The 25,899-nt window shown below is 44.0% G+C and overlaps 1 protein-coding gene across 1 annotated transcript in view; it reads right to left on the minus strand.

The window, feature by feature from the left end:
* PAPPA (pappalysin 1) overlaps positions 1 to 25,899 on the minus strand; it is a 181,902-nt gene that overhangs the window by 86,940 nt on the left and 69,063 nt on the right. The window contains exons 7-9 of the mRNA XM_026860379.1: positions 20,541 to 21,048; positions 4,273 to 4,401; positions 2,578 to 2,669 (exon numbers count right to left, since the gene is read on the minus strand). Coding sequence (XP_026716180.1) covers positions 2,578 to 2,669; positions 4,273 to 4,401; positions 20,541 to 21,048 — 729 coding nt within the window. The remainder of the gene's footprint in view (positions 1 to 2,577; positions 2,670 to 4,272; positions 4,402 to 20,540; positions 21,049 to 25,899) is intronic.

Genomic DNA, 25,899 nt, shown 5'->3' on the forward strand with positions numbered 1-25,899 from the left:
GATTCCCGGGGCTCTAAACAGCTACATAATACAACAAGAACATCACTGCAAAAATAACACTGTCTGAAATAATTACTTGGTGTCCTACAGGATTATAACATGTGTTAGCCTTGTAAACGTGGAAATAAAGAACACTTATTTTGTTGTGCTCCTCAATCAGGGACCCAAGCGTTCCATATTTTCCAAGAAAACACCACACCAGTCTCAAAGAAGACTTTTGTTTGTCTAAAGGCAGAGAATTGGGTCTGATATTATTTGTGGAGAACAAGGAATTTCTGCTCTTTTTAATTATTATTTGTTAGGTAACATGGACAGCCATTCACTTTCCCAACATCTTTATGTTTTCCGGTGAGATTTTAATGCTTGATATGTTAAAACAGAATGAAAGTCAGGACCATTCATTTGTCTAAAACATTAGCCAGCAATTTCTCTCTAGCTCTTGATGTCATAACTCGGGGGGGGTCCAGCACCCACAAAAGCCAACAGAACCTGTTTCACAGATACTACCTTCTCCAAATCTTTCCTAGGGACTTGATGAAGGCAGTTTGCCCCAAACCACCAGGAGCTGCCCTTGCAGACCCTGCCTGCACACTGAGGCCACCACCACCACAGCAGCTGCACACCACAATGTAAAGTTACACAAGAAAACATTTGTGAGGTCTGCAGACATGCACCTTTCCACCGATTCAGCTCATCTGATTCACCTAAGTGAGTCCTCACATTCAGTATTTCACAAACAATTTAATTTCATTCACTTTTGTAATCCAGGACCTGTACAAAACCACAACCATGCAAAGCCCATGACAAACAAACAACTTTTTATCTCTGGAATTCCCCTTTCCTTTTCAACACAAGCAAATCTGAAAAATCACTTCCTCTGTAACAGCATAGAAAAATCTGTGTGTATGTTTTAGTTGCTTCATTTTCTAACCATACTGCTGTCAGACAGGTTTTTTTTCCACACTCTTAACCAGCCCTGTTGCTGGTCCTGGTGAAGATCAGGCTCCTGCACTCACCTGGCAGGACACTGCTGTGCAGTCTGAGGCTCGGGACATCCCACTCTGACTCCTGCCCATGGACTTGTTTGGAACATGATGCAGCTCCCGCCCAGCCCACACACCTCACTTTCCCTGAGAACCCACATACATGGGGGAGGACCCTGGCTATGTCCTAACGTAACGCTGGGATGTGGTCAAAAGTACAGACCTGGACCAAGGACTCCAGACCTGCTGTTGAGCAGGACGATACAGATGCAACCTTGCTGGAACCAGCCTTGCGCTACGCCTGACTTTTGGAGAACCCAAAAAACATTTGCATAAGTGTTTATCTCACTTTCAAAATATTATGACTAATATCTCTCAGTGCTTGAGGCTCTAATGCAGCAAGTTACTTGAAACACAAATGTAACTCCAAGACCACCAATAGTCACAATTAGCTTCGACCATAAATACGCTCAGATTTCAATAGAGCTATTTACATATGTAAATATGTAAATAAGTACATCACCAAATTGGGCCTCAAGTCTTACTGCGTGGGATGCTGAAGTAAAAATGAAGCCGTTATGATGAGACAAGCAGTCCTCAGCTTACCACCCAAGGGAAACATGGTGCCTGTGAGGTCCTTTATATGTTGCTCCAGGCCCAAGAGATAATTATCAGATTGCCAAAAAGAGCAAATTTTAGTCCTGCCAACATTATCTGCTTATGACTGATGCCCTGAGCTGAAGGCATGGGATCACTAGATGGGACAGAGTATTTGCCTGGTCAGTCCAGATAAGGAATCTCATAAAACATCTTGAGAAAAAGCTGACCCTTTATAAACATTAACTCTGGTTTCAGAGGCTCTGCATGTTTCATCCTTCCCCAAACCTCACCGAGCCCTGGTTGGGAAATACAACCAAGGGCTGCCCCACAGAAGGTTCAGTGTAAATTGGTCTCCATTTCCCTTCTCTGCCCCCAGCATTCCTAGAGAGTTTAATAAATATGTAAAGCTCACAACTGCAGCCCTGCTATCCCTGATAGCTTGAGCATCTTCCGGCCAGTGTGCTTACAGGTTTTGCTAATCAGAGCAAACCAGGCTTGCAAATGAAATCTGATTAAGTAGTTTTCACCTCTGAAAAAGGGGATTAGCTAGACCTTTGATCCTCAGATATTGATTTGCAACTCAAAGGAGGTGTGACCTCAGCTGGACTTGCTTCTGGTCTCAGTCCCTTCCCCTTTCACTCCTCCTCCTGTTTACTAGAAAAAAATCAGTTCATGTCTTCTCACGCAGCCAGATCTAAAGCCTATTGAAGCCAGTGGAAAACCACCCACTGACTTCAATGAGCTTTGGATCAGTCCCACAATGGCTGACTTAGCCTTAAGTCCCAGGCTGTTTCAAAGCCAGCAGAACCAATTTCCCATCAAAATGACCAGAAGCTGGGAAGATATGTTCGCCTTTCAAACCTACAAATTCCACTTTTTTTCTTTCTTCCATGACAACTCTTCAGCTGGAAATGCTGAAAATAGTGTTGATTTTATCCTCGCACTCTGCATAGAGTCGTTGTCCATGAGTGGAAGGGTTCTGAGACAGACTTACCGATGCAATTAAAGGATAACTCCTGCAGGCAGAACAGGGAGCAGCCATCACCGTTGATCTTATTCATATCATCACATTCTTCTCCCAAGTCTCTGTAGGCAGGGCACACACAGGCAAAAAGGAGTCAGATGGCAAATGGCATCATCCCGACAATTGCTGCAGTCCCTCTGCAGAACCCTAAAGCCCTGAAATCCAGCCTTTGTGTGTGGACCCTTAAAATACCTTTCCCTTTCTCCTCCAGCCCTGACTTTCATCATTCCTGGTTCACAAGCTTGCCTGGCCACTTCTCTCCTGCACATGTGGATACCACTTGCTGTTCTCTGACGAGGATATGAGCAACTTCCTTCATAGCTGGTGTGGCTGCAACTCAGCAGGTGAAGAAAAAGAGAACAGGAATCTCTGAAAGTCTTTGTATTAAATCTGGAAGGGCCAAACTGTGACCCCAGCATGGGAATAACAAGGCATAGAGCCTGGTGCTGGGCTATTCCAGGTGACAGCACTTGGAGGGGAGCAGTCAGTGGGGAGCAGGTGGTGTCGGGGACAGGGCCCTGCCTTGCGCCAGCCCGCACAGTTGCAGTAGTGTGGAGGGAGAAAAGAGCAAACCAGATGAGAAAGGGGTTGCCACAGCTGCAAGTGGGGCCACAACCAACCAAGCTGTGACACAGTCTGGTTCCTGCTCGCTCCTGAGGCAGCTCAGCTATTGTTCAACGCTTGCTGCAAAGCCACAAGTGATGTTTGAGGAATGTGAAAACATAACAGTAGGAAAAAAGTTATGGAAAGCAAAATTAATGTGTCTTTCTCCACTTCTCTCTCCAAGACTGCCCTGGATTCATATGTCATTTGATTGTTCTCTTTGATTTCCCTGACTGTTGGGCCTCATCCTGCAAATACTTGCTGCCAGGTATATCATCTGACAGAGCTGTACTATGTGATTGCTGATCAGCATTATTTCAAGAAAATAATACTGGCTGGAGTAAGCACTTGCTTGTTGTTACTTCCATCATTTAAATAATTAAATTATCTAATGCCAGGAAGCTTTGAAACAGGTGGCCTTAAGATCCAACACAGTAAAAGAATAAACCCTAACAGAGTTGTAAGTGATTATTCTGCATTTTCGGTAGTCTGGGGATTGGTGGATGGTGAGCAGGAGTTGCTGACTGCAAATTTCCAGCACTCTCCCTCAGAGGCCAAATCTATCACCTCCCAATGCATCCCAGCTCTGGTGGTTGGTCAGACAAGAAGTTGCACCGGGAACCTGGCTCACCAGGGGCAGGGCTTTCCCCTGTCCACCAGTTGCCAGGGACATGGGACTTCATGTGTAAGGACAGCATCAAAGGCTGTGTCAACGTTTTCAGCACTTACTCCAGCTCCATACAGGAAATGTCATATACATGTATAAAGATATGGATACACAAACAAACAGCATAAACAGCATACAGCGTACTTTCATATCGATCCCGCTGTCTGGACTCCATTATCTGTATCTCTGTCTGTATCTACTGGTGCCAGGATAGCAGGGCCTAAGTTCCAATTAAATGTCATCATCCTGGTAATCATCAAGCACGTGAGTCATTATCTACAGATGAGAGCCAGCCTAGACTAAGAAGACATCAGAGGTCATCAATTCCTTTCTAGTCTCAGATTCTGGCTGAGGAGATGTACCCAGATTTATCTGTTTGCTCACTCCAGACTTACATTTGAATAATCCCGTCTCCACAGTATCCACTTCCAGAGATGTACACAAGCGCAGGGGAAGGCTCGCTCTCCTCCATCCCAGAAACAATGATGACCTGGTACGTGTACGTGGTCCTATTGCTCAGTTCCCTGCAAGACAAAAAGAAATATTAAGTGATCGGTACAACAAAGGCAGTAGCAAAGGGCAGAGAAGGAGGTACTGAAATGGGGGTTGGCTGCCAGAAAAGCACATTTTAGTTCAGTCAAGTCCTCAGAATATTCCTACCTCATTCTGATTGGATTAATTTTTGGTTGGGTGTTCTTTTCCCAATCAGCACTACCTATGTCCATGCTTGGTTTATGTACAGCTCTGAAATAGGTGCAACTCTTGACTATATGACAGCTAAACCATTTGCTGATAAAAATCACACAGCTGCTGTGTTGCTGCTTACATCTATACCCACTGTAGAGACTGCACTGGCACCATGGCAGTGTATCAACCCTCACCATGTGCAGGGGGAAATGGTAACAGCATTTGAGAAACAAGCCCCACACTTCACTAGGCTCAGCCTCCAAGTACTTCTGCTCCTGTCTTTCCACAGCAGGGACAGGAACTTAAAATTCCCTGCAAACACTGATTACTTCCTCAACAGCCCTGTGCTCAATCCAGCTGCAGCTGGAACCAGTGGGAATTTGCCTACTGATTTAAGACAGAATTGGACTGGGGATGTTTCAGTGATAGATAAATAAGTTATCCACTTTGCATACAGGTATTAAAGCAACAGAGTTAAAAAGGAGAGCACAAAAAAATAGGATCCACAGCACTGCATCACAGTATTAGCACCGAAATATGCACAGAAAGAATTAGCATACTGTTATGTATTTATGCAAAGCCATAATTACCTAAATCCTGTGCATCTGTAAATGAGGAATAATTTTTTTATATGCAATACAGAAATAATAAAGTGCCTAATATAAATGTTTAGCTCTTTTACAATGTCTTTTACATTATCAGAACTCAAAACGCTCCACAAAGAAACTCATTACCATTATCCTCATTGTGCTGATTTGTAAAGCTGTGGAGCGGTAAAGGCAAAATGATTTGCTTAAAGTCATCAATCAGGCTAATTGCAGAGCCCATAACACAGCCCAGCTCTTTCCTAACCTGTGCCAGTCCTCTACTTACTCACTCATATTGTCCCAATTACTGACAGTAATATACATGTCTTTTAGTCACAGGAACTTGGTCAAAAAGCATGTAGTAATGAAGTGTGTATTGTGAAGAAATATATCTACTACACAGAGCAGCGAAGTCATTGAAGTAGATATCAATGGACTGTAGTCACTGAAATCTTCAAGTTCATGAAATAACTATCTCCTTATAACATTCATTAAATTAACAAGCATGATTTAAACTCCAATATGACGCACAATATTTTACAACAAAGCTGTTTCTCATGGATACTGTGCCTGCAAATAACTGTCATTGAAAGAATTGCACATGAACAGCACTGGGATTTGATTCTTTGTTACCACAACACAACTGGCTTTCTCATTGCTCCTTCACCTGGTTCCTGTCGCCAGTAGGCTGTAGTTCCTGTTAGCTGAAGTTCAGGTAGAGCAAACACCATCTTAATTCACCTACAGACTGGAGAGGCAAACATCTACCTACATATTGGTATGAGTGTTTATCCAATCAAAGGGAAACATTTCAAACTTCTGCCCTTGGGACCTGCTTAAAACAACTGTTTTGGGGGAAAAAATAATAATAAAAAAAAAAGTAAAATGATAGGAAATCATTTAAGCGGCCAAACACACACTGATGTATAATGCTGAGCGTTTCCTCTAGATTTCACTCCTGGATAAATCCACTTATTAAGACAGGAAGTTTCTGATATTTACTGATGAAAGGAAAGCAGAGGCAAGCTTTGATTATTAAAGAACAGTTATTTCTCAAGTTCCTTCTCAAAACCATTCGTAAAATATTTAAGATTAACTAATATACTTGCAGAAATGTGGATTTTGTCACTGGGGATCTGTTAACCACAAAAAAAGGTTCAATTCTTAGAAAAGATTGTTAACAAATGAACAGTTTGGGCAGCTGTAATAGCTACAAAATAAATAAATCCATGCTGCTTTCTGATGCGCTGAGATCACACACATGAGTACAAACCAGTAGTTTTCAGATTCTGTTTTTTCATGCGTTTTCCACCGATACCCATAGGTGATGGGCAGGCATTTGGCTAACAGCAGAAAGCGTGCCTCTGCGAGTGAGTTTTAGTATGTGGGAGTGTTTGTGTGTGCTTGTGTGTACATGTAAGCAAAGAGAAAACAGGAAGAGTTCACATTTGTTTATGTACAAGGCGGGAAGTCGGCAGCACATAATGGAAGAAGACATAGTACTAAATTAAGCACGGGAGAGAATATGGTGTTTATCCATTATTAGGTGACTGGAGATGAATGCGTATGTGGGTAATAAGACAGAAAACTGGAAATGGAAGTTATTAGCTGGGGAGAATGCTGGTATATTTAACTCTATGGACTGTGAATGCAAAACCGAGTATGGGGGAAGAGGACCCTGGGGACGTCGGAGAAGAGTGACTGCTGGTTTGTGGCAGTGAGCTTTGGTCTAATCCTGTCACCTGCTACATGCTGGCGAGGGGAGATTTCCAACTGCAGCCTGCTGCTCAAAAATGGAAAGCTTTTGGAGAGGTGTTATGTCCTAACATGCACATGATCCTTATAGTTTAGTGACAGGAAAAAAAAAAAAAAAAAGGCCATTTCTTCTCTGAAATAGAAGTAGAGCAAAATACCTGACTTCTTACACATACGTTTAAGTATTTGCACAGCCTGGCCTCCCTTACTTCTACACAGCTTGGGTACAAAATAGCTGTTAAGATACTTATTCTCACAATACCCCATGAGCTATGAATGTAATGTCCTTGTCTTAGGTTAAAATACAGAGAAAGGGAAGACAAATGCCTAGAGACATATGGTCCCTGTAAAGCAACATCAGGACTGGGAGCCAGCTCTCCACTCCCACACTGCAGCCGTGGGGTCAGTCCTCTCCATCCTCCTCCCGGCTCCCCTTTCACACAGCCCAGTCGAGAGCAAGCTGGAGCTTCACAACTTTCCCCACGCTGGGGACAGCAGAGAATCCCCAGGCTGTCACACCCAGGAGCAGCACCAACAAACCAGCCATGCCTGGAGGAGATGATGTGCACTCCAGGGATGCCCTCCAGCATCACGCAGTCACAGCTGGAGATGTGCCTGGACTGGAGCACCACAAAGTCACCTTAGAAACTCAAACGCAAGCCATCGCCTCCAGCTCACCCTGGCCTGATGCAACTAGTGGCAAAAACCTGTTTGAGCTGGATGTGACATTTCACGTCTCAACAACTGGAACCTGAGATACTTATATCCTGAACTGTTAAATATATCATATCGGCAGCAACTGAGAGTTTTAGCATTCCTTCACAGTACCCACATTTCGGAAAAATATAGCTGCTAAAGGGATGATACGTGCAATACTTCAGGCAGTAATCCAGTACCATAGCGAGGGAGGGAGGAAGGAATGCAGGAACAAAGGGGAAAAAAAAAATAATTTATTCTCTCCTATATAGTTATGGAGCACCAAGGTCAGTACTACAGACTGTATCTGGAGATGTCAGAAAACAAGCTCTGCTCCAAGTAGTGATAAAAGTGTGATTTTTGACCATTTATTTTCTCTCCCGCCTTCCCTCGGAGCTGATGGCACACTAACAGCGATATTGTGCTCTTTCCACTCTGCTGTCAGGCAGGTCCAACACACGCCAGCTTCGTACGATGCTACTTAAGGAAGTGAGACAGAAGAACATCTTTAACATTAAGGATGTGAACAAACACTCTTTTAAATTTATATCTATGGTCTTTTAATGACCTTTTCGAGAACTGAGTAAGCCGCATTGATCGCTGCAGCTTCCGCCCGTGGGGAGGCAGTCTTATTAAAAAGCAATGACTCAAGCCCTCTGCTTAAAGGGGGAATTAGGACGTGCTGTGTGAAATACCACGAGGGCAACTTTCCTGTCTGCTGTGGCGAGTGACAGATCCAGGGTCAGAAATATAAAACCCTCTAATTCTTTTCCTGTTTTTACTGGGGAGGCTGGGCAGTTGAGTTAATCTTGCTGTGTCCCCCAGGCAAGGGACCTATGCTTTCAGTTTGGGTGTTCCTGTAAAACTTACAGGAAAAATTATACCTCTAGGAAGTTGTTTGCTGCTCAGACCAAGGTGTGTTTAAAGAATCACTGAATTTACAGAAGCAACACGCATGCCCTCGAGTGCCGGCAGACCTGCAAGGGCTGACACTGCCCAAGCCACATCTCCTCTGTGCTCACTGTAGGGCTTCAGCATCACAGCCCACACTTGAGATGCAGTGAAAGCACCAAAGAGAAGAAAACATCCCATGCTTCCCTCCCTACTACAATGGCATATATGTTTTTCCTACTACAAATAACAGCAAGGAGGGGTTTTATCCAGCAAAGACTTGCTTCCAACAAAATTGAAAATATCCTTAAGGTTGATATCGGCTTCTGCCCTGTGAAAACATAAATGGCCAGAAAGCAATAAAACCAGACAGTGTTCCTGTTATTTAGCGACAAGACGACAAGGTTTTAGCCATCCCCAAATAAATTATGGCTGTCACAGGCAGTGACATGTGAAACAGGCAAATTCCACATCTCAAGCACCCTCAAGAAGGACCCATCTTTCTTTGACCTTAAGTAGCCACTAAACTCTTGGGCCAAAAGACAACATTTCCTAGACAGCTCTCCGCAGCCCAGAAGGAGCCCCGGCCTGCCAGCAACATCCCCGTTTCCCTCTAACACTGCCACCTTTGCTCTTCTCTAGTAAGGAAGTCTCACCGAGAAAACAGGAAATCTGCTGGCAGCAAATAGCAGTGACCCCACATCTTCACTTGTTGCAGTGCTCTGGATCAGCTGCTCAAGGTGGACTGAGTACAACCACACATGGAAGAACCAAAGGTCTACGCCGTCTCCTGTCCTGTCCTCCGCAGCCTGGAGATCTCCACATGCTGCTCACAGAACTGAAACACCCAGTGTCATTTACAGAGGTCCTGAATTACCCCAGTTATCCACTAACTCAGCGAAGTAGCTCTGCATTGCTCAGACATGTTTAGAGCATCCCAATCCCGGGCATGGAATCCGGACTCAACATTTCTAGACTGGAGGAGCTAACACCTTTCTCTTCATTGCCACTTAGAGAATGGGTCATTGAACTGTGCTGGGTTTTACCTCTCAGCAGTACCACCGCAGTGTTTGCAGGCTCCCCCATTCTCAGGTGCTCCAAAAGCAATTGATAAAGAGTAACCCAGGGGATGAGGTTGCTTTAGGACAACCTGAACAGATCTGCTCCCCAACTCACATCCTTTCTTCTGCATCGCCATTGACTGCACAAATACGTCTGTTTTCTTCTTTTATCTCCTCTCTTGCACACACTCCCCCTCGCCTTGCCTTTCCTTCTTTTAATAAAAATGGCATGAGAAGCACGGCAGAAGATAATGAAGAGAATTCCTGCCCAGCTCTGCAGTCGGGAGAGAGGAGGGATGGGATGCTGTAAACAAAAGAAGGACGTCAAAAATCCTGAGCTCTTGCAAGAGGCTGTTTTTTCAGCTGTGGTCCGATCTCTCGCTGTTTGGATAAGCCCAGCGACATGGCAGGTGCAAAGGCCTCAAAACAAAGTCTCCTGCCTCTCTCTCAGACACCGAGCTGACTCAGAAGACATATATGCCGAGGAAGCAGCCTCAGAGAGGCTTTTCTCACTACCCATGGTAAGATAGGTCCCAACAAGGGTGCTGGGTTTGCTCTGTGCCCTCCCGCTTTCTTTTTTTTTAAATTATTTGTTTGTTTATAATCAAATCAAACCAGAGTAATTGAAGTATTAAATGAATGCTCATGGGCTAGATGGGACAGTGGGGACTGGATGGTGGATTTCTGCTTTTTAAAGTGGATGATATAAATAGAGGATCTAAATAAGACTGGGTTACAAATCCCAGGATAAAGTAAATCCTAGAGGCCCAGGGCCTCACATGGGTGTTTGCGCTAGACAGGCAATTTCACGGCAGCACACAGGTTAAGTGTCAGAGCACCTGGTGGCTATTAGAAGCAGGGAAGGAGGGGGAAAATCTGTTGTGTTTGCTTGTTCACCACTGTGATCAGACTCTAAGCTAAGACAGGAGTGCTTCTCATCATGGAGCTCAGATGTGGCCGCTGCAGGAGGGAAGGCTGTAATGTTTTGAACGAGGAAGGGAAGATCTGGGATATGAAATGCAAAAAGCCCTATTTCCAACCAGTGGAAGCCAGAACTTCTTTACTGGTTTCAAGGGAACAGTGCCAGTATCCACCACTTGAGGATAGTGCTCTGGTGTACCAGGGCGGCAGGGAGAAAACAGTAACACAGCTGGCAGGCAGGTTAGAACAAGTGAATTGCTGTAAAGGCCATCATCGTCACTGGCGAACCTTTGCCTGTTGCATCGTGCCTCTTGATGAGCACTGCCTGATTACTCACACTGTTAACGACATCCTGGTTGTGCCGTGGCTTCTCCATGCAGGACTGTCATCACCCGATTGCACAGGCTCCACCGTGGGTTCAGACCACGCTGCAGGAAAGTGCCCGATGCACACCCTGCACAGGGTCTGGGACCCCAACAACCACCCCTCAACTTTTGCGTGTCAACTGTTCATCGCCAGGTCTGGGAGCACTTCAGCTGCTACCCTCACCCCTATGCCAGTTTGTCAGGTTTGACTCTCCCTGTGGGCAGAAGGCTCTTCCCAATTTAGGGTCATCAACTTGGCAAAATAATGTTCTTTAGCTTCTCTGAATCCAGACTTGACCTCTAGGATTTCCTTTCAATGGGCCTGAGCCAAGACCTGATTTTCAGAACTTAATACCCTCCCGTTTCCATGTAATCCCACCAAAATGGTAAACAGAGCCATGGGAGCAGACGCTCGCAGCGCCTTATCCAAAGGCTCCTGAAGCCAGTGGAAGTTATTATGTGCATTTTCAGTAGGGCTTAGATTGGGCCCCAAGCGAACACAGATGTTTGCAGTTTTCTCTGGTTTTACCTCTGCCATCCCTCCTCGCCAAAACTCCACTTCGGAGGGTAAGAGCATGGGGGCTGTGGCACTCCTGGGGCGCTGCTCCTCCGGAGGACGGAGGGAGGGAGGGAGGGACGGAGCCTATATGTACATGTGCATATGTGTGAGAGAGATGTATGTGCTGGCACGCATGCCGCATAGCAGAGCACAGAGATGGGCGAGGAGATGAGGTGACTATTCCAAAGGAACATTTTGTCATTTCCCTCCTTAGGGGCTCTGTGTTTTGCCTTAAGCCACTTCAGATTATGAGAAATCCTACTAGCTGGTCTCCAGTGGGATCTTTAATGGTTTAATAACTGAACATTACTGAACATATTTCCACTAGCCTCTTTCTAAAATCCCATCATGAGCTAATTTCCTCTATTGTCATTACATCTGCAACTGGTCTTACATTTTAAAAAAATCTGTACCACTGTGAATAAATGATCTGGTTTACTGCAATGAACTCTCAGGGCCAGTATTTTTAGCAGTGGCTGATAACTTGGGGTGTCCAATTCCAGGCACCCTCTCTGGGGTACAATTTGCAGAGAAGAATGAGATTTATTTCCACCTTGTTCCTCCTATCACAAAAGCTCTAGGAAAATGCTGGAACTGGGGCATCAGCACGAAGGTGCCCAATGTCACAAGACAAAAAAAGCAAAAGATTCTGGCCAGAAAGACTAAGATCAAGTTTGGGGGAAGCAATCACACGATGGGTGCCTTTGGGCCCGCAGTGTGCTCAGTATATTGCATGCCACGATACACCTCAAAGGCTTCTGTCTCGTCTGTCACTCTATCCAACGAGGTATTAAGGACAGCACAGGTATTTTAGTCTTACTGCAGTGTTGTTTTCAAATCCTCGCCTCTTTGAGTGTGGCTCCAAATTTAACAGAGACTTGGAATTTACTTCCTAGGAAAATATATTAAAATCAAATGCCCAGGAAATGATCAGGCCAATAGTTCAGTAAAAGTAGCTGAAAAAAGCTGTACTGGCTGACACTGCTGATAAAAAGGTAGGTAACACATTTCTGCTTCTTCTGCGGTATTTGAGGCTCACTCCAAGTTTTACAAGAGAGTTATTTTTAAATTGTTGCATAACACATGTCTGTCCAATATTTCTTTCCTCAATCAAGCAAAGAAATGCATTTGTTATTCCTGGGAGATTTCTGGTGCTTCTTATCTTATTTAGAGCCCAAAATAAAGATGCACACAAGAAGGCAAACATCAGAGAGAAATTATTATCCATGAGATAATGCACAGCCTAATTTACCACATATCTGAGACTGTTTCACCTGCAATAAATTATTTTGCCCAGCAGGAAAAGTCCTATTTGACCTTCATTTTTGTTTTCCCGCAGCTGAAAACTCTGCTACTACTTCTAGGTCGCGAGTTCAAATTCCACCCTGGCTGGGAGTGATTAAATATATCAATTTCTAATAGTATCTATTTGGCTAATAATAGGACAGCCGTTAATGTTCACTTTTTCAGGGACACTTGCATATGGCTTAGTTGTAGTCTATGGGTCTGATCTCTCCGCAGCTCTGTGTCTTGCCCGAGAGGCACACTGGAGGTGTGAATCCAACGTAGCTGCAGTCCTTGGGGCACCCCTGGCTGGAGCAGAGCTGGCAGAGCCAATCCCAAAGCAAAGTGTCATTCCCCAAATGGGGCAGCCCCTTCCCTGGCTCTTCCCATGCTCTTGAGGCATGTCTTTAAGAGAGGCTGGGGGGTCATTCACAGCAATCCAAACCTTCAAAGATAGACCCAGGCTGAAAAATTTCTCTGCCCTGCCCTGTCTCAGGAACAAAAAAAACTATAAAGATTTAAACCTCCCCTTACTACCTTATTCTTGCATCATGTGCGGCCGAGCCAGAACAGGAGCTACGGATTTTGTCAAGTGCCAGCTATAGTTACAGCGTTACATAAGAAACCGCAACAGTGAAGAATCACAAATCTATCACTACAGCTGGCACCAAATGGCATCTTTGCACAAGTTTAGCAGAAGAGCTGCCTACTGAATGGGCACAGACAGTCAAGTTGTTCTTTCACTTCTCCAGGGCAGGTTAAGGCAATTTGGCAGAGGGTGGTAAGGGAAAAAAATGCTGTATCTGTTCTGTGTGTGGGGTCAGGAAGCAGGTTTTATGCTTTCACAAAGACAAACAGGCACCTTTAATAAAGAAAGCAAGAAAGAAGGAAAGCCATCAGAAAGTGGCTTCCAGCTGTCAAGTCACATCAGCCAAGTGGAGATGCATAACCCTGAGAGCAGCAGCACTGCTACCCTCTAACATTTAATTGTGAGCTCTTTGAAAGAAGGCACCTGGTGTATTCCTTCTGTAAAATGCCCGGCACGCTACTGGCAGCTATAAATAATAACAACCTCTACCTCGGTATTTAGCAGTACAACATATGTGAAGGAAAGATGCAGGAACAGTAGATGAAAAGAAGCAGTTTTCCTCTTCCTGGATTACCAAGCCCTCAGAGTAGAGCAGGGGGTACATGCTCCTGTCTGGCACAGGGAGCAGAATCAGTCATCCCTGGTGCCTCCCTGCCCAGTCCCAGCTCCTCGCTGCCATGCAAGCCACAGATGAAGACACACTGTTTGGGAAGGGAAAGAACTTCCCCGGGGGACAATGTCAGTGGTGAAGATGCTGCTGGGTGAAGGACTCTCCTGCCTACCAGCACTTCACTTCTGGTAGGGTCAGATGAGCCTATGACCAGTTTCCTGCTGTTGGAAGGGAAGGTGTGGGGCAGGCAATTGTCTTACATTTTTTCTGTTCTTTCATCATGGGAAATTTCCAGGTTCATTAAGCAGAAACAGGACAATCAATACTGGCTGCATGAGGAGGGAGCTGACAACAGAGCCAAGGCTAGACATGGCCTCAGAGAGGCGAGAGAACGGACGATGTTTGCTAACAGATCACCAGCACCTCCACTGAGCTCTGGGACTGCTGCGCTGCCCTACACCAGCTGAATATTAACTTCATAATTTTGCCAAAAGTGACCACAGGCAGCTCTGATACACTCAAAGCTCTTCACTGACACGTGGAGGCTTTCGAACAGCAACAGTGCGGCTGCTAATCCAGCTGGGAAACTCAGGTCAGGGAGGAACAACTGAAACATTTACATCCTTAACACAAGGATTCTGGATGAAGAACTAGGCAAGAACTAGCAGTGCTAGTGCTGTACCTGAAACTGAAAATCATAGGGGTAAGAAAAACCTGGTGGGATAGAAGGGTGTTTGGTTCTTGGGAAAGCCCAAAATAGCTTTGTCCATGCAGCACTGCGAACTAATGATAGGGAAGCTCTTAGGAATGAACAAGAAAGTGTGAATAAGAATAAATCTGTTCCTGTAGAAGCTTAGTACAAGTGTTTTTACTGGAGACGAGCTGTAAACTTTCATATGGATACAGACAGAGATCTCTAATACACTACTAGAGAGAAATAATACTGAGAACTATGTAATGAGGGGAAAGAAACCTTCTAGATGCAAACTAGAGAAAAAATGCTTTTGATAATGGTAGGTCTCTGGTACTGCTAGGTGTGACAGCAGGGATCAAATACTTAGGGACTCAACAAGCGATAATACTATTCTGCACTTCTAGTACCTCTAATAGGTTGGATTGAAAGAGAAATTTGAATGAAATTCAAAATTTGTCTTTCAGTTATCACTTTGAGGTTAATTGACAAACATCTCTTGCTAATAAAGATCTGAACCCCAAGAGTCCAAGTATCCATAGACAACAAAGTTGTGGTAAATAGGTCCAGACAATGCAGAGAAGGATGGAGTTATAATGTAGAAATGACTAATTTACAGGACTGGATGTCTACAAATGGTATAAGACAATATTGTGCATGTAGGATCAAGAAATTCAGAATAAGCTGGGAGCACTGCAAGTGAGAAGGGAAGAAGCAGTTGGTTGTATTTATTCAATTGCAAAACAACTACAAAACATCGGTGGGATGTATCCACAAAAAAAAAAAAAAAGCATACAAGGACCTTGCACGCATCAAGGCAAGGCATTTCCCGGGTAGCTGGGTAAGTATTTGTGCACAAGGACATCTGGAATACCATATACAGTTCTAAAGCCTGTTGGGAATCCAGATGTGTAGCATGCTGATATCGCATGGACAACCTCACAGCTCTTGCAGATAAATCTGGGCATATAAAATGCTTTCTTAACATTTCAGTCCTATCTTAGATACTCCCCAGTATTTCCTGGCATATCAAGAGAGGTTTGGCATGGTAACTGTGGAGGAGGGGTGAGCAGAAGATGGTGATAATAAGGGCTTCAGCTTTTGGTGTCGGCAAAACATCCACCCAGAGATCTGTATCTTGTTTGGGTGGAAATATGGTGTTAATTATCTTCATGACAGATGGATTTGGCAATTCATTTCAGCTGCTTTAGATCATACATTCCTCTGGCTGGTAGACCTTCAGAAAAGAGAGAAATTGGTCTTCAAGATGAAAAAAAAGAATGACATAATAAGGACAGATGTCACCATGGAATTTTAGTGTTGCATTCGGCAAGGACTTGAGTTTACATCTCATCATTGTGATACTCTTATTTCTCCGATCCTCTGTTCAGCTGGGCCTGTGTCATGTGAATTCAGTGTTCCTATTGAGTTCAGGGGCTAAAAGGCACACCAATAACTGGCTGCAATGAACTATTGCTCATTATGAATAGCCACTGCTGATTCTCCAACCTCTATCTTCACAGTTGTAGAAAGCTTCAGGCTAAGAACTATTTCCCATTTCCTTCAACTACCCATCATCTGGGGATTCTGACAAGTCACTAACATGTCCTTCTGACTGGATACCAATAACAAATGGCAAATGCATCAGTAACACAAATTGAGAAGTGAACGACTGTTTCAGGTAAACTACAATGCTAAAATACACAAGTGGTAAGAACCCATGAACAGTGCCACAGCAGCCCTCCACTGCCTACGATCTTGATGATGCTAATCTCTCATTCTGCAATCACACCAAGAAGCTCGAGTGAGATCTGCACTCCTCTGTCTTAGGTACAGAGTTAAAACACAGTGAATGACATGGAGTTCACAAGTTTAGAACTTAATGGGACTCCTGATTCTAACAAAAAATTTTAAAATACTGTACTTAAACAACTGTATACAGTCCCCTCTAACTATTATTGAGCAATAGAAAAGGTTTAGTCACAGAACGTAGGTGTAAAGTAGCCAAAACTGAGAATAAAAACATATTCCGTATATGAGAAAATGCAGGTTTCTCTCTCAGCCTCTCTTTTTTCTTCCTTTTTCAAGTATGAATGCAGTATCTCCAGGTGTCATTTAGGTACTAAAGCTCTAGTCAGAGTAGGGATGACTCAGATGAATATGTCACAGGACAGAATACTTCCTTCTCAGTGATGTTCAACTCTGCAAAACCAAAACTCATACCAGGGCTTCATGCTGGGATTCTTTCTAAGGCTATTTCCGTCAATGCCTTTGTCTTGAAAAAAGCCTATGGATTAATACCACAAAGATGATTTGATCCATTGCTGTCCACCATGTTTTGAGGTTTCTTACAAAGTCTGTGGCAGAAAAGTTGGGAAAATTTCAATTCTAAGAAACTTTTCTGGTTATTCTGACAACTTTCCAAAGCTAACCTCGGTGTCTCTCAGCTTGGCCTGCCAGAGAGGTGACCGTAGATCTCACCGGCATACCCGGCTGCTCTCTGCTCACGGGTTTGGCTGCTGAGAGTGCCATGGGGAACACGAGCTGCTCACCCCAACTGTCCTACTGCCAGAAATGGTGACCCCCATGGCACCAACACCGGACTGTACCTGTGACGGCCACAGGAGAGCTTCTCTTGGTGGGCACTCTCTTCTTACTGAGCTCTTACATAAATCTCTGGTTGCTAGAAATAATGGCAAGACCAACGATTACTTCCCAGCTGAAAGGATGTAAAAGCACTATAGTAAGGGCAAAGTGAGGGGAAAACAATTACTGTGTTCACCATTGTGACTCTCTCGCACATTATTTCTAGAGAACAGCCAGAGTGAGACCCTCTATGTAAACGCACAGCCTGAACTTTGGATTAAACTGTGAGCTGAGACTTTGAGATTTGCAGATGAGGCTCCTTCCTTATCACTTGCTGCAGTGTGAAGACTCAGCAGTTCTGTGCTGCACCTGGCCTGACCTCTTTTTTTCCCCCACTGATTTATTTAGCTTTCTGCACTCTTCCTAGACTCTGACTCTCATTTTGTATCACAGATACGAGCAATTCTGGCTGATCATACTCAGTGGAATTGAGTGTATCTTGCCTGGTTTCTATAAGGTCCAAGGATAAGGTCCTATCCCTTAGAAATGTTTGTTAGCATCAGCTTGAGCCAAGAGCTGAGATTAAAATTCAGCTGGAGAACAGAAGGTCTGGCATTATTTTGCATTTCTTAATAAAAGGTTTCCACTGTTCGAGTTATTTACTCTCCTCTGTGGAGCACCCAGTGCTGACTAGGCAAGGGCTATCCGTTAAAGGCTGTCTCTCAGCTTAAAGAGAAGCTCCCTCTCTTTGACGGGAAGAAGGTAGGAGAAATTAATTTTTCTTTCAGCATCACCACACCTGGGGAAAGGATCTTGCTCACAGATAACAGCGCAAGCAAATATTTCCTTTGGGAGAAAAAGAGAAAGTGAAGATCAAGGTCAGAGGACGCAAGAGTAAAGATATGCCACTGCCTTCAAAGTAACCTTCCACAGAACATGGGGGGGTGTCATTTTATTTAATACAGAAAACATGCAAAGGTATAAAGGAGGGGTAACTGGCTTGGGGCTTACAGAGAGATAAAGGGGCTGCAAAGTCTGGTTGCACAGATATGCTGAATTCCAGCTGCACAGAATGAGACAAACAGGCAGACACAAACAGGTCAAGAGAGTTTGCATTTACCTCTACATATATATATCTGCAGGAGCATAGCCCAACAGCTCTGTCCCTGACTTCCCTGAAGCATCTTCCCTCCTTCCTGCTTACGGAGCATAAGGACTGTGTCTACCCTTTGCACAAGGTGCTAATGGAAAATTCATCCTACCTTTGCCTCTACCACACAACCACAACCCCATGCAGAGTTTCAGCGAGTTTCCTGTGTCTCAAGGTGTGGCCCAGCAGCAGCCTGGACGTACAGCATCAGTCTACAGATCTGCATGACCCCCCCATCACCAGAGGATACAGATCAGTGCTGAGCATATGTGCATATTAGGATAAAAAGATCACCCCGCTTTTCAAATTTCAAACACATGCAGAAGTCTCGAATCAAACCCAACCATGAGTGCTTAAGAATCTGCATCTTTGACTCCTCACTCTGTGACTAAAAACTTCATTTTAGCTTTCCAAGTGTCTCATCGCAGCTCACTAGCAGGATTTCCCTGTGCTCCCTGGAAAGACACAGACAACCTGAGGCCAGCTAGACTAGAGGGTTTGGTTAGACTGTCTGTGTCAGGCTCCAGGAGCACCCGTTTCTGTCTACTGGTCACAGCTAGAGCCCAGAAAGACTAACTTAAGTTTTAGGTCTGTTTTTTAGCTGGCTATGTAACTAGGTGAGACACACAGACAGGTACAGTAATGTCACCCCATGTGGTTTATTCATTGATGCATGGGAAAGCTGTCGTTAATCCCTGGCTACTGATTTAATTATTAGAGCACCCTTTCACTTCAGCTAGCTATAAACTAGAAGTGAACCACAAAATCGTAATAAGACAAGAGAATAGAACTCAGAATACAAGTTATGTTTGGGGCTTTTTTTTTTCTTTTTCTCTTTTTTTTTTTTTTTTTTTTTTTTTTTAATTTTCACATTTTGTTATGAACGTGAAACTGGACCTGTTTCTGTGGGAACTTGTGCTAAGGTATGCAAATATTTCAAACCAAACCAGTCCCATTTTCCAATGAGAGTGGGCCAGGTTTCAGGCAAAGATGCTTTCACAGCAAAACCATGGGAAAATTCACCATTTTCCATTTTTCCAATATGCCAATATTCATCTCATGTTTAAGTGCCAGCAATTGTTGGAACAAGGCTACAACCCAAAAAAGCACTTAAGCACATGCTTAACTTTTAGCGCATGAGTAACCTCAGTGATGTCCTAGGTCTTGTTTTTATATTCACTATTGTTAGTTACCTCGAATTTTTAAATCCGTAGGGACAATGTGCATCGTCTGAGATGTATAATTGAGCCATGAAGGGAATGGCAGCTCATGATTACTGAATTGTTAGTTAATCATTTTTATTATATTTAAATATGCTTTAGAAGACCATAATGATGTATGCTTCCTTGATATTAGCTCTACTAATTAGATCATCTTTTCTAAATTAGAGTGCAGTTTTCTTCGCAGGTTTCCTTTTATCTGGTGTTCATTTTTCAAAAGAGCTTCATGTTGTTCCCACAGATGAGTGAATCATTTCCAGGGAATCGAGTTATGCAAAACATGTTTTTCTTGCTGCTGTAGAATGTCTATGGGTAGATCATAGATCTCCTTGAAATCGTTAAATATTTTGAAGTTGGTCTTTGTTCAACAATCATACATTCCTTGACTAGATGAGCATAACTGCATCTGGGATGAAACTTGGTCCCTATAACAAACTAGCACATTACTATGTCAGAATAATCCCGCTCCAACACACTTTGTTTTAGTGACACACAAAAGCAGAAAATTAAAGTGGCTGGAATACATTTATATCCCTGAACATGCAAGTGCATTTTTTGCATTCTTTCTTCAGAGGTTAATTGGTGCTCCAGCACTGAAAGCCATTGTCTCCGTCTCCATCAAAATACTACTTCCAAAAGATTTCTAAGGAAATTATGAGCATGTTACTCCAGAGGTCCCCATTTAGGTTATCTTAAACTTATTGAACTTATCATAGCTCAGGTAGTTTGCAATACCCTTTCTGGTTAAGCAAAGCCTGAATTTCACATCTCTGCACAACTAGCCTGGAAATTTCTCAAAAAGTATCTGTGAAATCTCAGGCTATTTCACCTGAGCATGATGCTCCTGGTTCCAAAGAGAAACTATGAGAATATTCTCTTGGTGATACTTGGTACCTCTATCTAGTTCAAAATCCTAACAATCAATTGTGATGCTGGACATTAACAGGATGAGAACAGGTTATTGTTTTTCTCTGAACAAGTCTATTCAGCTCTCTGGAAAGCAGTACTTACGTGTCGACAAATCTCCTGCTGAGGTTTGAGATGACAACTGGAGATCCAGATTGGAAAGGAGGGTCCCGAACTACTTTGTACTGGATGGGTTTGCAGTCTGCACACAGCGTGCTGTGGGGGACAGAGCTCAGCATAGCAGCATCAATTTCCAGGTGCTCATCCAGAGTGTAGATCTGGATCCCATACACCTCCTCGCCCACTTGTCCTGCATCCAGCTTTATGGTCAGTGGGATGTCGCAGAAGACGTTCTGTGGCCCGAGAGAAATGTTCTTCCCACTGATGGTGAGCAACTTGATGTCATTCACCGCTCCGCTGGAGTCCCAGTCTGGGGAAACAAATGTCACCCAGACGGTGAGGGACTCTGGAGTCAGGGGATAACGAAACTCCAGCTGCAGGTAGCAGCCCTGCGGCTCGGGACAGGCTGGGGGCACTGTGTGTTGGTTGACTGCTGAGTTGGGACTCCATGTTCTGACACTGGATTTACAAGGCTGCTCAACATCAGGGTGCCCTGGAGAGAAAGAAGGAAGCAAAAACAGGGCACAAAAGATGTTAGAGAACATGGATTATCACTGGCATCAGTCTTGAAAGACAATCGGGTGGCAGAAGAGCATATCTGTCCAGGAAACTAATTATTTAGTTGAAGAGAACAGGCATGGCCAGCACAGAGAGAAGGAATAGAATGCCAACGTCCCTTGGCAGGGTGAGATGTAAAACCAGTTTAAGTGCCCAGCTGGACTGGACACCACACAACACACACTGTGCCAGTGCATCTGGTCCTGTATTTCCTATTTCTTGTGCCTTCCCCTGGGCCAATGATATTTTCTACCCCTTCCACTTGGTACTTTACCTGATAAACAGAGTCATTTTGCCTTCAGTTCACCTCTGTGCTCCTACTTGTTCCCTTGCCTCTCACTCTAAAATACAACCTTTTTCTCTTTAACAAAGACAAGAAAAGAGCTTTTGTTGATTCCAAGAAGCTGTTGCACTGTGCTGTTGAGGGGCAACTCCTGTATCATTTATAAGCTAATCTAGCAGGTTGTGTGAGACCCCTTCTTTTGGAGGCACACAGAGCACAGGTCTGAGCTGTCTCTTTGCACTTTCTGAGATGAAGCAACAGGCACTTGTACTTTTACATTTCTCACTGTTGGCTATGTTCAACTACATGGGAGGTATTACTAAAAACTAATGAAAGCCACAATGCTTGCTGGGCTCCCAAATACTATGGTAACATTACAATTTGGCACAGAGTCATGGACTGCAAGATCCAGAAAGGTCAGATGGGTGGAACAGTTGGTAACAGAATCCAGTGAGAGCTATAAATTCCCTCTTCCTTCCCAAATAATCACACGAAAAGGGAGCAAGCAGGACCAGGAGAAGGCAAAGTACAGAAAAGAAGAAAGGGAAAAGATAAAGAAAGGTAACAAGAGGAGAGAAATGGATAAGGCAGAGAAGAAAAAAAAAAAAAAAAAAAAAAAAAAAAAAAAAAAAAGCACAGATGTTTGCAACTGAGGAAGAAAGCAAGATAAAGCACTGGGCAAACATGAACAAACAGGACATCACTACTAATTTAAAGAGAAAAGGGCAATGTGTGAAGGTTAGTCTTATTGTCTGTGATCCAATGAAGTGTTAGAAATGAGCCTCCTTTGTCAAGGATAAACAGCACAGGGAATTCTCCTGTCCATACCAAATGAACCCAGGTGCAGAATAGATTTCTTGGTATCTCAGCCAGTCCTCCCTATGACCCAATGCAATTGTCCTGCAGATGAACAACTTCTAATGCTTCTCCCTCACCTGCACATACCCCATAGCCCTCCTCTTCTCCTCACATGCCACAGAGCAGTAGGAATACCACTAACCTCGGCGTCTGGAGAGACCACAGCAGTGATATATTTTGAAGAAAGCCAGAGTTCCATTTAACACGCTCAAGTTTTTTCCCCTCTGGCAAGCTTGCAAGTACTGCATAAAATCATTCTGAGCAGCAAATACCCCTTTCGACTCACATTATCTCACAACGTTTGCTGCCATCCGTGTGTGCTTGGCTGGGCCCTCCGACGACTTTCTCACAGACTCACAGCAAGCTCCCAACTGCAGCCCTAAGATGGTGGGTTTTAACCCTAGTATCTCAGAGGGCTTTGGAAAGATCTGTGAATCTTACTGCTGCCATCTTGCAGACAGGAAAATGGCTCACAGCCATCAATGTTTTCAAAAGTGATCTCCACCTGGGTTCCTGCAAATGTACCTCTGCCCGTTCAAGGCCTCTTGTAAAACTGAAAGAGTGAATATACCTACATGTTTTGGTAGATGAGGCTGTGATCCCTGGAACTACGCAAATTATGACTCAGCCTCCAGGAAGTTTAATGCCGATCACTGCCCCAAAATGGGAGCTTGACTGTAGTCATCCATAGACTAAAAACCTCAGTGAAGCTGAGATAAAGAGACCCTTTCTTAAATATCAGCAAACACTTAGACCTGGGTGAGGAACATTCATTTAATTGTGGAAGAGGATGGAAACCTTATTCCATGTAACTCTAGATTTCTAGAGATGGGTAAATACTGTGAAGATTACAAATATCTGTATATAAAAGGAAATAGCGTAGTAGTTATTCTGCCCCATGCACTCAGGTTCTGAAAATCCTTTGGCTTATGAGATCATGATCAAGATCCATCATAGAACAGCATCTCACACTACATCACTTCTTCCCTAACACAAAATGTGTATGTGAGGTTTGTGAGGATAAGCCAAATCCCATCTCCTGGTTAGAGAGCTGGAATGGTAGGCTGGGAGGGAGGCTTCCCCCAAAATGTCAGCCACAGTCTAGTGTGTCAACACAAGACTTCATCACGCAGTTAGGTGAAGTGGCTGGGATGAACGTCCCTCCATTGCCCCAGCACATGGACAGAGACTGAACACACACGTATGGGGACGCCAGCTGGGATCAGCTGCATCTTGGAATGCAGCTGCTGCCACAACTACGACGCACCTGCTACATTTCTTAGGTGTCAAGACAAAGGAACCATCCAGCGGGATTCTAATGTCCAACAGACAATTCCACTTGCAAATACAGAATGAATTGCTCTCGAGTGAAATACTGGCCACTGGAAAAGGCAGGGCACTAGAGCAGCCTAAGGCAGCAAATTTTTGTAATTCTCACACTTCTCTCAGTCAATAGTGAGCCAGGCAGTAGGAACTGACTGATATATGCATATATTGCACAGTAAGCAAAGGTACTTACTTGGGTTCAAGCCAAAATCACCTTTCATATATAAAAAACCCCTTTGACCAAGTTGTGGAGGTGCTGTAAGGTTTGTTTATCTAGCTGGTGTTGCTGGTGAGAATCCAGGTAGGTTAGAGCTGTCTTGCTCTACGGTGAAGGTGAAGAGTGAATCAGAACTGCCTGATCTCCAGTGCCTTCCCACAACCACTGCCAAGGAGCAAAGATCCCCTCATGCAAGAGGCACAACTGGCTGAGAAAGAATCACAAAATATCTCAACCCAGGCAGCTGGGCCCCACCACGCTCGGGCACAAGCAGGGCACTAGGAGGGACACAGTCCCCACGGCAGAGTTTTGCAATAGGCAAAACCACAGCAAAACCAGCAAGACCACAGCTGGTGTCAGCTACCTGGGGTAACCGCGCAGTGTAACAACACCATGAGACCTCAGAAAAATGAAATCAGACCAACAAGGTTCAGAGCTGCTTCAGAGACACGTGAGAAATGTGGTTTTCTGGTAAGAAGCTGGATAAGTACTACGAAACATTTTCCATGAGTGTCGTCTCAAATTTTAAAATGAGTTCATTTTGGCCATGCTTATGCCTCTTCTGTATTCACTTTCCATGAACATTCAAGCAGTGGAGATTTACACACATGAACGCTTGCAGAAAGTGAATTTAAAGCTTGCATGCTTGAGTACTCACAGATAGACAATTAAAAAAGCCAGACAATGATCTAACTGTGCTATTTGTAACTCAGACCAAGTGCAAATAGGCAGAGATCCTGAATGTCAGGGAGTGTGGTAGTGATGACAGAAAATTACAGAGCAACAAATACCATACACTTGGTATATTTTCTATCCTGAAATGGAGACAACTTATTACCGTAGTAAGAGGATAGGATTCCCAAAATTTCTTTCCAGAGCAATGGCACAACAGCAATTGAATGAGGCAGATAAGGATCAGACTGCACCCTTCATAGCTAAGAACATGCAGGCACACACTGTAAGAAGAGGAAATTAAATGCAAAATGCAGCTGAGTAATAAATCTTAGAGTAGCTTAGTTTCTCTAGGAATGATGCCGCTGGCAAGACGTGTGAGATCTAGAAGTTTTCAAATCAGAGCTCGCTGGACAAATTTTGATGCAACTGCGTATTTCAATGGAATATGCAGTTCTTTCAAAATCAAAACACTTTGCAAAATTGGGTTTGTTTGGCCAAAATTTTATTCTGGAAAAGAAAATGGGAAGAAAGTTCTAACAATATTGGAACATTGTGTATTGACATTTTTGGAAGAAATCGTTTCACTTTTGCACTTTGAAATACTTCTCATTTTGATATTAAAAATTGTTTTTGCCCTAGATTATATACTAAAAGGGGATATATTCAAACGTCATAATTTAACTGAAGTTCATGAAAGAGGAATTATATGAGCTAAACAAAACATTTTGGCCAGCCTCAAACACTTTTTGTTTTTAATTTTCCTTCATGGAGAATTTAAAAAGTTTCAGGTTTTGTTCCAAATGAAATGAAGTTTCAAAGTTTTGTAATCCTTGGCTAAGTGGAAATTCCACCTTCCACCCTGCACTACTACTGCATGTGATCCAAACTTCGCTAATCCTGTTTACTTGATAATCCAGTCACACGCGCAGCCAGAGCGCTGCTCCCCAGGACAGAGCTCTTGAACAACATCCCAAGGGGCAGGCGCGCTGTGCCTGGCAGCCTGGGCCCTTCGATGTCCAAACTCGGGGACGGGGGGTTGGAGTGAACTGCAACCTCTTTTGGACCTTCACCCTGGGAATGGGTGTGTGGGGCAGAGGACACTTGCCCACACACCTTGTCCCATCACGCAGCGGGGATGCAGCTTGCTGCACATGCTGATTTTAGGACTAGGGAGGGGTCCTGGGTGCCAGCACTGCATATATCACCCTGTTAGCTTACAAAGAATCTTCCTGGTAGAATAACTCCCATGTACTCTGCTGCAGGACAGAGAAGTGCTTAATGTAAGAAGGTATTTGTATAATGACTTTGCAAAATCCAGGGATCGGCCTTTGAGTTCACGGAGCCCACCTGTGTGTTTACAGTGAAGTCTGGGCCCAGAGCGTGCTGCTCCTGAAAGGAATAGCTTGTGCTGGAGGGATTGAAATAAT

Source organism: Athene cunicularia, assembly GCF_003259725.1.
Source record: "Athene cunicularia isolate RWA chromosome 17 unlocalized genomic scaffold, athCun1 chr17_part1, whole genome shotgun sequence".
NCBI classification, from domain to species: Eukaryota; Metazoa; Chordata; class Aves; order Strigiformes; family Strigidae; genus Athene; species Athene cunicularia.